Raw genomic sequence first — 15,679 nt, 5'->3', positions numbered from 1 at the left:
GCTTAGTACAGATAAATTAATGAAGCTGGGAACAAAATTAATCAAGTTCATTTCAATTAATGCATTTTGTAAATTTATTGAAACTTTTCAATAGCACCAGTTAGACAAGCAATTTTATAGGACATAACAGACTGCTGTTACAGAATACTAGATTTATGAGCCATAAGTGACAGAAATGGTAATTACTATGTTAGATCAGGTTTAATATAAATCTACAATGGATGTGACCATGAATAGGAAAATCCTATTTCAAGTTGCTGCAACAATACAGAAGACCACTGTGATGGGAAAAAGAGACATCTAACATGTTTTCTTTCTGAATTTAATCTCTAGAGAACCACTCTTGAATTCTTTTATTATAGCACACAGAGACAACCAGCTATTGTTATGAAATAATGAGATTACAGCATTTTAACTCCTGTAAAATTATGTAATTAGTTTTTGCCACCATCAGATAAATCAAAATTTCAGCTAGTCTTTACAAGTTCTGTAAGACTTCACAATATTATCCACTATTTCCATAGCAAAAGACTAGCTAAGAGATAGCACCCAAGTCAGCAGTTTGTAGTACTCCCTGAAAAGGTTTCTTTTTTGAGATTTGGTCAGAAGGAGGAAGAAAAATAGATGAGTTTTTTTTTTAAAGTACAATGGAAAGTGCTCTTGAATGTGTACAGCAGCTGCAGTAAATTTAAGATAGGAATACTTCACAATTTTCATGGGTGCTTTTACAGGACCTTCTATTATTTTTATCAAGGTAGTATGCTAAAACTTCAATATTTTATTCAGCTTGGGATTTGTTATGACTAAGTAGGAAAAAAAGTGACCCTAGCATGCAAAACAATTTTGCAGCTTAAGAAATTAGTTGGTTTGACTCTGAAATAATACAACTGTTATGTTGCATAACAGTAGCATTACAATGTTTTGAAGCTTTATTAAATCAAGAGAACATAGCACACCAAGTTTACCATTGGTTGTTATTTTACTTAAATAAACATGTTTCTCACATCCAATTACATACTCATTAGCCATATATGTGTAAAAAACAGAAAAATAGTTGATTTGGAGATAAAGGAATTAAGGAAATGCTTTAATCAGCTAATTTTTAAATTTGTATTAGTAACCCATCATACAACTGCTGTGCTGAAGTTGCAAGTATGCACTAACTTGTTTGTTGCTTTGTCAGATTTTATCAACATTGCTTACATTGTGTTAGCACAGTAAAAAGCTCCTTAAAACATTTTACAAGATTACTAAAAAATACAAGTTTAATAAAAAGAATTAAACTTCAATTGGAAACCTGAGAGACATAGCAGTGCTGTTCCTCTAATATGTACAAAGCGGTCTGTGAAGGAAAGAAAAATTACTTCTCAAAAATACTCCCCCCACAGTGCTTTGTTAAAGTTCTGTTCCCTCCTCTTAAAGCAAGCAAGCAACTGTTTGCAAAAATTCTGCAAGCCCATCTTCACTGAGTAATACAAGGTCCATTACAAGGAAAGACAAGACCTGAAATTCAGCAAGTCTACTGCAAACTGACTGCAAGTCAAGCATAAATATAGGTTGATTGCACAAAACTACTGTGAATTATTCCTGCTGAATAAGCTGGCATGCACTACCAGGAGTGGGAAGCTATTGCAGTCAAATAGACCCTACAGTCTACTCCTCAGCTGTCTCCTGAACTCGACTATCCTACCAACAGTCCCATTCTGCTTCCTGAACCTGCACCCATGCACCTCACTACAATCTAATTAACAGGGGTCAGTCCTCAAGTCCCTGTCCAACCAAACTGCTTCTTACAATAGGCTCCTTCTACCAGCCCACATTTCCTGCAGTTACTACCTATTTCCACAAGTTCAAAGTAGCCAGCCTGTGGACCAAACCCAACTCCAAAATCTGTTAGTGGTTTCCAATGACTAAAGTAATCTTCACTTCCAAATTTATACACATAATCAATCTTTTTGAGATTTTTCTAGTTAAAGAACATACTCTTTCACACCTCTAGTTGGCAAACACAATTAAAATTGCATTCTACACTATCTTTATAGGATAATGATTATTCAAGTGTGACTGAAAGGATTTCAAGGTCATTTGCATTACTTTGTATTCATAGTCAATGTTGATTTCTCTCATTATAAGAGAATATGTGCATGACATGGCTGCAGTTCCACAAATTAGCTTTTATTTTGCTTTGAAAAGACCTGTTACATAATCTATTTCAACAATATGGAAAACTATACCAAGAAAACAAACACAATAGAAATACTTTACTTCTGTACTTCTACTTCCAAGCAAAACCAAGCCTAATACTTTCAGAAATGAAGAGAAATACTTACAAAAATGTCTCCATGTCTTAATAATTTAATTCATTGTGACAAACAAAGCCCAACTATTTGTGGCTCTAATACAAAAGAGACTCACACATCACATCACCCCAAACACACAGACAGAATAAGCCATTTGCAACAGAAGAGCCACCCATCCCTATATTACTCACCACAAATTTTAGCCAATAGGAAAAAAAAATATATAGTTTGTTTAAATAGCATTGACTAAGTTCACCACAGACAGGGTGACTGCACTCCTAATAAGAGTGGAAATTTTCTTCCAAAATTATTTCACTTTAATCCATAAATCTGATTTACTGGTAAAGTATTATAAACTAATTAGACAGCAAAAGTGAAATGGATAGGTTTAAACTGAATTCTGTCTTTCCTCTGATTTTGCAACTTTATGTAACAAAGATTTCCACTATCACAACATTGTTAAGCTATGAGTCTTCATGTCAGTCACAATCACAAAGGTCATAACATCTGTTAGATCAAAGGGCTAAAAAGCAATATTTGATTACCATTTTCAAGTTTATGTTTTAACACCTCCCTTTATTCGCAGTTGCATTTCAAAAGAATGTCCTATAACTCAGCGAATGCCCAATCTCAAGCAGTTATTATAGTTTCCATAATTGTACTCTCCCAGCATCAATCTGACAATAAGACACAGCATGGAAAACAAAAATAAAAGCTACACCTTGGACTGTATTATATTGGAGCCTCATGATAATGACCAAGCAGGAGAGCACCAATTCAAGAACTGCAAACATGCAATTTTTATTTATTTCTGTAAGTTTCCTGGAGATATCTTCCAGAATGGTCTACCTCAAAGACATTTTCTTTATTCATTATTTTACCCTCAACTCCTAATCACCAAGTTCTCCAAATGGAGTGTACTAATCCTGCTTCAGATTTTCACTTGGGATACAAAGCCATTTGATTCTGTGATACCCTCTTGGCACTTGTATTGACTATTCAGCAGCTAAAATCCAGTAAACAAAGGGAACAGTCAAGTTATCTGACAATACATTTGTTTTCCCATTGACTTGTTGTCAGCATTCACAGATGAGACACAGAACTACTGTATCAGCCTGTGAACATGAAGAAGGCTCACGGAGTAGACAAGCAGCAATACTTACACACCTCATTGTTTTTCAGTCCTATTTATTTCCAAGCATGAAAATCACACTTATATACCAAGCTGTTTCATTATCAGGCATCAACAATAAACACAGCTAATTATACTTTGGGTTTTTTTCTACAGAGATTAGTCTGGTTGGAAGAAATAATGTGAGAAAGAACAAGAAACCATCGAACACCTTACATATATGAGTAGGATGTATGCAAATCACTTATTAAAAGCAGGAGTACTACAAACTTTCAATTTTATTCTTTTGTAAGATCAATTTTCAATGTTGAAAGGATTAGATCCTAACCAAACCATATGGCAGGACAGTACATCAAACAGGAAAATTCTATAGTTTAAGAATAATTTAGATGTAATTCATAGGTCCTAGGAGAAACACTCACCAAGATCTGTATTTGGGCCAGCAAGTAGCTGCTTAAATTTGTCTAGTCGAGATGCTTCTCTCTCAGTTAATGCAGGAGTAACTGAGGTGTTGCAGTCTGCCATTCCACTTGTCAAGGGAGGTATGGAAGTTTGTGGAAGTGACTGTGATCTCTGCATGGAAGAATTTTCACTAGCATTATCTGAAGGGAAAAAGAAGTATAGCAGTTAGCCTCAGCTATTGAGAAGGCTAATAATCAGTTGTTTACAATTTGTAAATTTAAAACAGAATTCTGTTTTTGAAAAATGCAAACTCAAGTATAGTAGAAGTTTGGACTTCAAATTACTTGGATTTAGCAGAAGGAGCATTTCTCTTTGAAGCAGTATTCCACAATTAAAATATATCAATTAGAGATCATATTAATAGCCAGGCTCATGGATTTCTAATGTGTGTTACTAAAAGCTGTTTTCATTCTTCCTTACATTCTAAAAAAAAAGAAAGCAAATAAAAAAAACAACCACTGAGAAATCTTAAAATTATTGCAATTGAAAGCTTATATAAAACCATGGAAAAGGTAACATGAGGGTGAATCTCCCAGTCCACCAGCATGATCTTCTCCAGCTTTTCAATATACTTTAATTATATTTATATTTTAATTACAATTTATTTATAATTTTTCACTATAGTGGAAACAAATAGCAAAAACAAAAACAAATAGTGAAAAGAAAAAAAGTTTAGTTATTCTTCCCTCACACACACATTACAATTTCATAAGGCATTTATTTGTCTTCCTCTCAAATAAATCACTAGTGATAAACAGTATTTTCCTGCAATATTACTAAAGGGTTGGGAAGGGTTTACTGTCTTACAGGGGCAAATATTGTAGCTCTCATCCTTTAACTTCCAACATCTTTTTCACTTTTCAACATACCTAATGAACTCGATGTATGACCTTCACTGACTGATTTAACAAGCCTATTATCACCACATGCAATGGAAGTCAGCTGTGAAAATTCCTCTTGTTTTTCTTCCTGTAGATGTTCTTCCTGAAATTTATGCTGTTCTTGTAGCTTGCTGTGATTCTGAATTACTTTGTGAGCTGTTTCCATGACCACTTCTGTATTTAAGTTTTCAGCAGCTATTGCTAAGAGTTCATCATCATCATCTCCAAGATCCCAAGCATCACTTGTGTTACTTTCAAATTCTTGGAAGGTGCTGACTTTCTTCAATTTCACTGGAGTTGTAGGTGGTTTTGAAGCTGGTTTTATCAAGCTGTTCAAAAACAAATTAAAACTATTTAGAAAACTAGTGAAGAAGCAAAACACTCTGGGTAGGACCAAACCCTAAAAGTTCATAGTTGACACTACACAGGTAGCAAATATTTATCTCTCTCCATTCATGTTGCCACTACATCCACCCACTGTAACATACAGTTGAAGAAATCTGAGAACAAGGGCTGTAAAAACTGACACTTGGTTGCTTTGAATAGAAGGTAAACAAATCTTTCCTTCCCTTTTCTTAAGAAAACAAAACCCAAAAAAAAAAAAAAAAAACCAACCCCAAAATCACATGAAAGGATTGCTACTAGAATAGCATAGAGCATACTGCACTGCTCTTGCTTCATCCATTTCTGTAGATTTCAGCCCTTTCAATGCAATTGCTGCATAACAGCACAGGAGCTGCAATCAAGCCATGGTCTACTCCTAAGTCATCATAAGCAGTCATGCAACACAATCACTGTCATAAACAAACCAAGTCTCACCTTAAAACTCAGTAAATCTATCGTTCCTCCCCATCAGGCATGCCAGCATGGATTTCCTTCAGACCTTTGCTCTTCTCAGAGGAAAGATATATCTTCTAGTTACTAGTCTAAGTGGACCCTGATCAGCTCCCAGCCTTTTGCCCCTTTGTCAACATGCAGTATGAGATATGAACCAAGTATCCCTCCCTAGCCTGGAACTTGTTCTCACTTACAGTAATGCAGAGCAATCACATCTCCCTTCAGAAGTGAGCTGAATAAGGTATAAAGTTGAGAGGGTTTCTTAGTCTGTTCCCAAAAAATAAAGAAATTACTGCCATTAATTTAATTGTGCTTTCACAGAATGGGTAAGATGAGAAAGGGTCACCAAGGGTCATCTGGCCCAAACTCCCTGCTCAAGCAGGGTCATCTTGCACAGAATTGCATCAAGATGGTTCTTGAGTTCGTTTCTGACTTCCCTGTCCCTCCACCTGGGCTATTTTTTTATTGTGAAGACAAGGCAGGCAGAACTGCAAATCAGAGAAAGTTCTTACTCAGTTTTCATATAGTATCAGTTATGCTTCTGTTATGTCTTACAGGGAGTATCTTCCCTAACAGATGCTACAACACGTACACTTTCACCTGACTTGTCATCACAGTCTAAAACAGCCAGGTCTTTCTCTAGTTCTGTCACTTCAAGCAATAAACTTCCAGTTTTTGTTACTGGGTCTCTGTACTTTGAACCAATTAATCTCATTTCTTTTATTTCCACCCTTAGGATGACACATTTCAATTGCCTCCAACTCTGTATCATCAAAAAATTAATTAGCATGTTTACTTCTTGTACTATCTGAAACCAGACCTTGAAAAAATTTAGTAGAAGCATGACCTCCTTCCAACCAAATCCTTGTCTTTGTAACACTATTTTTTTACTTTACTGCAATTTCCCATATATAAGGCATTAAAAATAAATAATAATAGTTGGCAATCTATGCCAGTTAAGATGTGAAACAGCGGATTTGTTCCTGCAAATATGGTAACCATCAGGAAGTCACAAAGGAGAAGTCAAAACAGAGAAGTCAAGATTATGACAAAAATTGAAAAAGGAAGATTAACAATAGACTGTGTAGGCAACAGGGTAAAAGAAAAAAGAGAAGACAGAGGAGACACAAAATACTTGGAATATTTAAATATTAAGTTAACTCACGTTCCATGCAATAATGGGTCAAAAGGTGGATGCTGAGCTCCATACACATGTTGAATACTAAAGGAAAACAAAGAGAATTATCACAAAAACAATAAATATTTGGAGAGTTTCTGCATATTAAATTGTATATTTGGAGAGTTTCTGTGCATTAAAACATTTCAGTTCTGTTTATTATTAGTCAATAATAAACAGAATATTCAAAAATTAGTCAATAATAAACAGAACTGAAGTGTTCCAACAGTTGTCTGTTTCAAAAACTAAAAATAACGAAGCTGCAATTGATATGCATACTAAGAAGTAATTTAATAAAAATCACAGATTTGCTAAACAGGAACTCTGTGAGACCTAAGCTAAGGCTACTTTATTTTTCTAACCAGAAATTAAAATAAGAAATAAGTTAGACTCTGCAGTAAGAATCTACAAAAATTCTCTTCTCAGATTTATCATTTCTTCATCTCTTGCAAAAAATTAAAAATTCTCAAAGAAATATCTACAGAGATTTCATTTTCTACATACCCTTGTCACCCAAAACCCAACCAGACAGTTCTTAACCATTACTAAAGTACAAGGATGACAAAGCTACAGAAAAATGCAGAAGGTGACAGGTTAGAGAATAAAGAATGTTAAAAGAATGCTTTGAAACAAGCTTCCAAAGACTGACTTATTCACTAGCCTCTAACATTACAAAATAGCATGTTATTGTGTGAAAACCAAAATTCTCTACAAACTAAAAGTTCATTACCTCACAGTTATTGGGTATAAAACTATTTTAAGCAAAAAATTGCCACAGAAGACGTATCAAGACTTACATGTGGCTTCATATTAGAAATTATTACAACAGAACTCTCTAATTGTAAGAGAAATAAATCACATGCAACATTAACAACTAGCCAAACCTGTAATAAAAATCACATAGAACAAACATGCTCTCCTGACATACCAAAAACAATCTCCAGACCATAAGGATAAGTAAGTCTAATCTTAGTAAACCTGAGATAGAACCAAGCCAAAAAGACTGCAGTCAAAACAGATGTTAAGAGAGGACTGAAAATGGTGGTTTATCAAAACTCAATGATTCTTATGTGATTCTATGGAAATCAATTCCCCACCAGCCTTCCCACAGAACCATATGCCATTCTCTCCCTGCTCTATGCTCACAGGAGGGTCAGGTGTCACTGTCTATTTCCATACACACGGAAGGTGCCTTTTCCTTACACCACTCTGTGAATAACTGCAATGCAAATCCACTCTAACAGAAAGCAACAACAGTCCTTTCCATGCCATGAAAAAAATAAATAAAACTCAAAAGCATGTTCTCCAGTGTCCTTGTCTTTCCACAAGCCTGCAGTTGCCTGCAAATTAACTGCAACTATTTATAGATCTTGTGCAAGAGAGGAAGGCCAGAAGTGTTTCACCCTCAAGAGATTCAGCAAAGTTACAAAGAAAACACATCAGAATAAGAACAACAGTTGGACTGAAAAAATTAGTTTGTAACTAAAGAAACAAAACCACTCCCAGTTAGCGCTTACGGGTAACTGAAAATGCAAGAAGGTAAATGATGAGCAGGACTATGATGCTGAATTCAAGTAAAGGGTATAAAATACAGTTACTGTCCTCCGAGAACCACAAGTGCACATCATTCTTACAAAAAGAATCTAAAAAATTGTACTGTGAGAACAATTTAAGGATAAGACCAGAGAATGTTATTGTTAAATAATAATCTGAACATGTATTTCCAGCCTGATGTAACAGTCCAAAGAGTTAAGGGGACTTTGGCGATCAAGTCCCTAGAAAATCTGGAATGGGAGAATGTGTTTGTAGCTCTTTGCACTAACACAACAACTGCTCTGCTGTTCACACTTCCGAAGAAAGTTGAGAAATTGACAATGTTTTGAAATACGTAGCAGAAACTAAAACATGTCTCTATGCCTAGAAAACACAGTTTCCTACAAAGCATTTCAAAAATATCGTAACTTGTATCCAGTTTCCAAGCATCCTAACTTGGTCCTGCAGAGCGCTACGAACATTCTCCCACCGACAGTTTCCCGGCGAACACATTCCCAAGATCCCGTTACACTCCTTTAACCGCGGTGTCAGGCTGGGAACGCACGTTCCCATAATTATTTACCAATTTCTGATACAAGTTTCACCCAACTCTAACTGGCCACCAGCGTCTCCGCCACACAACTGGAGGCGCCCGCCCGGCGCCGGAAGGCTCCGAGCGCTGCGCTACCAAGGGACCCGGGCCCGAGCAGGGGCCCACCGGACACGGTCCCTGCGGCGGAGACTCCGGGACCCGCGAGGTCCCGTTGGGCTGGGCGGCCGAGGGGACAGGAACGCGGTGCTGGGGTCACCCCGGCCCGGCACCGTCCAGGGGCCGGCGGCACCGACCTTCCGCGGCTCCTCTCACCTGCCCGGCACCTTCGCGCCGCTCCGCTTCCAGAACTGCTTCCTGCCCCCGTCGCTCGCCATAGCGGCGTCACCTCATCCCCCTCCGCGCTCGCGGCCCCGGCCCGCTCCTTCAGGCTTCACTCCCCGCCATTCCCTTCCACAGAAGCACCACTGAGCGCCGCCATCTTGGGACTGGAAAACAACCCCGCGCCTTATTGGCTCCCCAAAGCGGCCCGGAAGTTTGAGCCAACCAGAAGTGAGGTTGCTGCCGGGTGGGCCCGGTCGGGCCAATCGCAGCGGGGGGACGCTGGGGGCGGGCGGCCCGGTGCCCCGTGCCGGCTGTTCCGGGGCTGTTCCGGGGCTGTTCCCCGGCCGAGGCGCTCCTCGGACTTTGGTCCTTTTTGGTTCAACCGTACAGAGCATTTCCTCAGACTACTCCTTAGAAGTGCAACATTTGCCTTGTAAAGGGATGGAGACGTTAATTGAAGATCGGCGGGCGTCGGTTTATAACAAAATCCATCGCATTTTTTCTACTTTTATCTTTTTACATTTCCAGTTGTTAACCCAGTTAATAGTGGGGATGGGGGGAGGAGTGGGGAGGACTTTAAGCTTTCTCTGTTTGAAAGTTCTCCACTCACTGTACCCACTTCATTTATGGCTTTGAGATGGCTCAAGAATGAGGGGGTTTATTTGTGTCTGTAGACTTCCCAGCAATACATCACTTCGCAAGGATACATCCCTTCTGCCAAGGAAATAAGGATGGTTTTATGTTAGTCTTTCAAGTATGGCTCCTGAAAAAACAGTGCTGAGTCCCAGGAATTTTTTGCTGCATCTCAATGCAATTTAGCATATAATTTTACATGTCAGCAATTGTTCAGGGAACATCCTGCCACAATTAAGCCAAAGAACTGGCATATAGTACAACACATGAACTGCAGTGCAATGTTTGTTCTTTAGTATGCATTTCATGGGTGCGTTATTTCTTTAAAATTGAAAAAAAAAATTCTTTCTGCTTTGGGATTTACTTTAGCAGTTGCCTTCTAAAAAGTGACAAAAATGAAATCTTTCACAGATCTTGCTAGATCACCATGCACAGGTGAAAGCTGTAATTTCAATGCCTTTTACGGATATGTATGCTGTAGGAAGCATCACCTTCTCCATTTGTGTCCTTTAAGTAGGATTCATCTTACAGATTTTGGACCTTGAGTATCATCAGCATTGATGAATACACAAGAAAAATAATATGATCTATGTCTGTTAGCTAAAGTGAAATGAAACCTGTAAAGTCATGATTGGAACTTGTTTGGTCATAACTAGATAAATTTAAATTATAATTGTTGCTGCTAGAATATAAAAATTAGGTGTTTCTCTTGTGACAGTCAAAAAAGTGATAAATCCATAAAACATCCATTCCATCATTAGCATTAAGATGGATGTTAAAACTGTGTTTCGGTTATTTTTATTTGTTCATTGTTGATATTTATCAAAGAGAAACATAGATTCAGCCCAGTTAGCCCAAGCCATCTGTGATCCTTATGACAGTTGACCTGAATCCTGAAGTGACACCATTTATTTAATTTTTGTGTCAGTCTGGCGCAGCCATGTGAAACTTCTGGATCATTTTAGCAGTGGAGGTTTTGCTGAGTTACATAATCAAGTCAGCACAAGGTTAACTGTATTAGTAATATTTCATTATATTAAGTATATGTTACCTTGTGCCTAAGTTTTTAATGTAGTTCAGAATTTTGTGCTGGAAACAATTGGCTGTTGCATGGATTGTTCCATGAATAAATCTGACTTGCAGATGGAGCTACATTTGTATCAAGAACTGCGAGTACCCTCCTCTGCTACTGTGAAGGGCTTCTGCCAGTTTTAGACCTATGGATGGAAGTCCTACAGAGCTGGCTGCTGTTGACTTTCAAGAAGGCAAGGATACTGGTTTTTTTCCTCTTCCCATTAATTTTTATATTTTCTCCTTATCCTGAGTTTTGTTTTATCCCTGACACAAACCTGTGTTGCCAGGGTTCTGGAGATGCAAGGGATATGGAAGGAAGACCCTTTCAAGACCTCATCAGGTAAGTTAGGTGCAATTCTTCGTGCCCACCACTCAAGCTGATCTGGCCACAAAGAGTGCGTCCTTGAGGAGAACTTATCAAATGGTACAAATTGAGTATCACAAGAAGGTAAGTTCACAGCTATGTAAGGAGAATTTGGTCTGAGCATGTATTTTAGCAGTGTTACAGCTTAACTTTACAGAAATGGACAGCTGAGGGTGTGCACAGGTTCCACTGCCGGTCTGTACATTTGAGGAGAACTGCCAGTGTCCAGGTGCTCACATTCAGGGAGTGCAACAACACTGCAGTCACGGCTGGGACTCACCTGCTGCAGCTGGTGAGCACAGTCCTCAAGAGCATCCAAACAGCTAAACCAGCTATTTCAAATCTGCTCAGTTTTATTAGCTAGGCTTTGCCTCATGGGGACTGCAGTAATATTTCAGGTACAATTTCTATTGGAATTTCTCTTATTTCAGAATAATAAAAAATATTAGGATATCCGCTGTAGTATTTGTTTTGTTCCATGAAAAGTTGTATGCAAGAATTTATAGTTAGGAAGTGGTCTGTTGCCAGTATGGTCAAATAATGTTCAATAATGGTCAATTTTTTTTTTTTTTTTTTTTTTTTTTTTTTTTTTTTTTTTTTCCTTTGTGTCCTTTTAACTTGAGCATTTTTCAGAATCAGTTGGTGACTGTTACTGAGGGTGCTTGGGAAGTTTCTGTATATTCTGGAATCTACACATGTAGCCGTGCTCTTGGCTGGCCAAAATTAGGAGCGTTGTGGCTTGCACTAGCAGTGTTTTGAACAAAGTAGGCAATGAGATGTGTAGTGTGATAGCTGGTGAGCTGTGCATCCAGGTGGACATTCAGTTTAGCTTTTAGCTCACCTGCTCTGGAAAGCTTCTGCTGTGCTGGTGTGGTTACACAGGTAGACTTCTCTGTGGAGGGGCAGCAGTGTCTTGGGAAAACAAGTTTTTCAGACAACAGATGTGATGGTGCTAAACATTGTTAGCTAAGCTGACAACAGCACTCCTCTGCTAAGTTAGCTGCACTCAGACCAGGAGGATTTGCAGATAAAGTTGCATAAGCTGGGAAGTGCTTTTTCATGCTGATCCTTACACTGCTGTGTCAGCAACATGCTGCAACTGCGAGGTGGGGCTTAAACTCACTCTACAAGCTGACATGTGTCTCTACATGCATATTTTCTGTTTGCTTCAGTCAACAAGGAACAAAACTTAAAGTGAATTCATATGAAACACTTCCATGCTGAAGCATTATTTTATGCACTTTTTTACTGCTCCAACAAACTAGTGGAAGTTCTTCTGAAGCACATATGGCTTTTTATAGTTGCTGATCGCTCTTTTGTCTGGTCCATGGACATGCCTTTCTATCAAGCCATTGTCTCCATGTGCTTTATAGTGAATATCATGGAAGAAACAGTTCTTGAAAGTAAAATTGAGCAAGTGGAGTGAAGTTACCAAGCAAAATCAGAATTCAGGTAGAATATGAGAGAGGAAGACAAGAGTTATTCTTGGGTAGAAAACAATACCAGAGAGTACAGTACTTGGTACTTGGTACAAAAAGATATGAGGCAAGGTAAGATAAAAGGAACAAGCAATCATGTAGAACCAAGGAAGAAAGAAAACAGGGATGTTAAAGAAGAGGGATAAGCAATAGCTACATTCAGAGAGATTTGACATGGTCCAGCAAATCACATAGTCACAAGACCTCTGTCAGGGCAGTGCAATTTTTCTCCAGAAAATTGGAGAGGAAAAGAGAGAGAAGGAATCATCATGAGAAAGTAATGGCCAGGAGGAGTCATCACTGAAGACAAGCCATCACTGTAGTATTTTGTAACTTTTGCTCTGCAAGTGTCTTTCCTATTACACATGAATTGAAAAATATTTAGAAAATTATAGCAAATTAGCGAAAATGCATTTACATTGGTAATGCACATGTATGGAATCATGCACGCTCACACTCTATTCAATATCAGTGAAAGAAGGCTGTGAGAAAAATAAATAAGTAAGTATGTGCTGGTTTGGGGTAAATGTCACTGTCTTGTTTCTCTGTCTAGAAGAGTGATTAATGTGGGTAGTTTTCAAAAGTTGTTATTCACTAAAATATTAGTTAACTCATGTTAACATATCATGCATTTTAGGTGAAGGTTTTTTGCTTTATTTTTGTTTGTGTCCACACATCCACTGACACAGCCTGCTGGGTATAGCCTGGCACTGCACTCTGTGTCCAAGGACAGCCCAGTGGATGGAAATGCTCTTTCCTGAAATCTCATACAATATGCAGTTAAGTCTTAAATGACTCAAAGAAAGAAGAATGCTTTGTAAGTGAATGTACTGGGTAGAAGACAGAGAAGTTTGCAAAAACAACAAGTCCTCTTTCAAATGTATTTCTAGTTCCTTGAAATTCCACCTAATTGTGCCTCCTCTACATAGAGTGAGTGTTATACCTAGCATGACAGCATGACAGAACTCCAAGCCCAGAGTAATAAATGAATGTATATTTGTCTCTGAGCCATGGTAATTTTTACATTCATTGTTGAGAGAAACTTATTTTCTTTAAAGTATTTGGTTCATATTGGTTTCTGACTTTCATGTTCAACTTACTATCAGAACAAGGTGAAAAGCAAAATCACTGGAGCATTAGTTTATGTTTCTTGAAGTTAAAAGGTCTTGAGATATTGGGAAAGCTTTAGAGATGCCAGGAGACCTACTTAGTACTGTGATTTGATGAGGAGATAGTCAACACCATTTCTCTAAGATCAGTAGGAGAAGGCAGCTCCTTGGAACAGACACAGAACCTCTTCTTTTTTTTTTTTTTAATGCAAAATCATAACAAATAACAAAGCTATTGCTTTAGGCTAAAAACTGGGCATGTATGAGAACAATGTAAAAGATGTGTGTCTGGAGCTTTTCTGAATCTTCAAATTGGTTTGGTTTTTTTCCTTAGGAATCATCTGTAATGTACTTGAGTGCAAAACAAGATATGGGCATGTAATGAGAGTGAGCAGGGCTCTTGGATCCCTTACGTTTCTGTTTCAAACAGCCACACCCATCTTAATATGTGCCTCACTTTTTTTCTTCTTTTCACAGTTTGTATTATAGAAAATTTTTTAAGGAATTACCAGAAACAAAGTGTCTTGTAACTTTAAGAAGGAATTCAACAGCAAGTTTAGGTGCTTTGGTTCAACCACTCTGTTTTAGTCATTTTTCTTCTAATAGACAACTTAATCTGTAATTTCAGGAAAAGCACCAGACACAGAAGTATTTATCAGCATTATTTACTTTTTCATTATTTTAGTTCATTCTCTGGACAGTCTGTCTTTCTTTTTGTATTTGGTCCATTGTTCCCAGATGTATTCAGTGTGGAGGCATTGCATTTGGCCTGCCAGTTGCATCAATCATGACCTTGGTCCCTTTCTTGTTTTGGTCCAAAAAAGCTCTTTAGAAGTAAATCTATAACTCCTCACATATATCTAAGAAGAGTGGAGACATGATGATAGACAGAAATTTCAATGGATTAACTTCAGCAGATATTTTCAGGTGTTAGAATGCATTAAGCTGTGTGTTAATTGACATCTACCATTTATATTGAGAGCATACATTTGTTATCTCACAATATTTATGACTGACAGCTGCAGGATTTGGGATTTGGGCCTTGGGGATTTTTTTTCTCTTCTCTTGTCTTTGATTATCCAGCTTCATCACCAGTGACTTTTATGGTTTTTCCTTGGACCTCTGTATCTAATTCTACCACTGACATCTCTTTTTATGTCTCAAAGCCCCTGTTATTGCATTTTTCATAGCATTTGTGTCTATGGGAGGGATTCATTTTTGTTGGTGTTTCTTGAAGATAGCAAAGCCTTTACCATGCTATTTGACCCTATTTATCTCTCAATTTCTCTTAGATCCAAATATGTATTAGAAGGTAATTAAGTTTCCCTATTTGCTTTTTAAACCTATTTCAGGGTTCCTCTGCATAGCACTTGAAATGTACACTTGAACTGAAAAGAGTCTTATTCCCTTCTTTCTTAGTGTTCCACATATTTTCAGCATTAAAATCCTATTAATGCAATTTCTGTAAAAAAGGATTAGTGGTAGAGTAAGTTCAAGTAGTGTAAGGTGAATGAAAAATACCAGATTAAAAAAAAAAAAAATTACAGCTGGCCTTACACTGTATTGCATAGACATCATTCCCAGAAGTATCTCCAGTGTAATACATTATAGTTGTTATTCAATTCAAATGAGTTGTATCAAAGCCATGTTTTTTTCTTCTGAAAGAGGAATGGATTTTGCTGCTTAAGAGATAAGTCTGTATCAGGTCTCATGAACTGACTGTTATTGAATATTTATTGCTGGTCTTGTGGTTTGTGTATGCTTTTGCTGGAGAACAAATATAAACATGAGCAACGAGTGTAATGAAGATAATGCAGTTGGAGTC

The 15,679-nt window shown here is 37.7% G+C and overlaps 1 protein-coding gene across 1 annotated transcript in view; it reads right to left on the bottom strand.

The window, feature by feature from the left end:
• TBC1D22A (TBC1 domain family member 22A) overlaps nucleotides 1–9,371 on the bottom strand; it is a 136,447-nt gene extending 127,076 nt beyond the window's left edge. Inside the window, exons 1-4 of the mRNA XM_068189759.1 lie at nucleotides 9,188–9,371; nucleotides 6,778–6,834; nucleotides 4,764–5,104; nucleotides 3,855–4,034 (exon numbers count right to left, since the gene is read on the bottom strand). Of these exons, the coding sequence (XP_068045860.1) occupies nucleotides 3,855–4,034; nucleotides 4,764–5,104; nucleotides 6,778–6,834; nucleotides 9,188–9,249 (640 nt within the window). The 5' untranslated portion in view covers nucleotides 9,250–9,371. The remainder of the gene's footprint in view (nucleotides 1–3,854; nucleotides 4,035–4,763; nucleotides 5,105–6,777; nucleotides 6,835–9,187) is intronic.
• Nucleotides 9,372–15,679: the final 6,308 nt, after the last annotated feature.

This window comes from Anomalospiza imberbis, chromosome 5, assembly GCF_031753505.1.
Source record: "Anomalospiza imberbis isolate Cuckoo-Finch-1a 21T00152 chromosome 5, ASM3175350v1, whole genome shotgun sequence".
NCBI classification, from domain to species: Eukaryota; Metazoa; Chordata; class Aves; order Passeriformes; family Viduidae; genus Anomalospiza; species Anomalospiza imberbis.
This window is presented reverse-complemented; position numbering and strand designations above follow the sequence as displayed.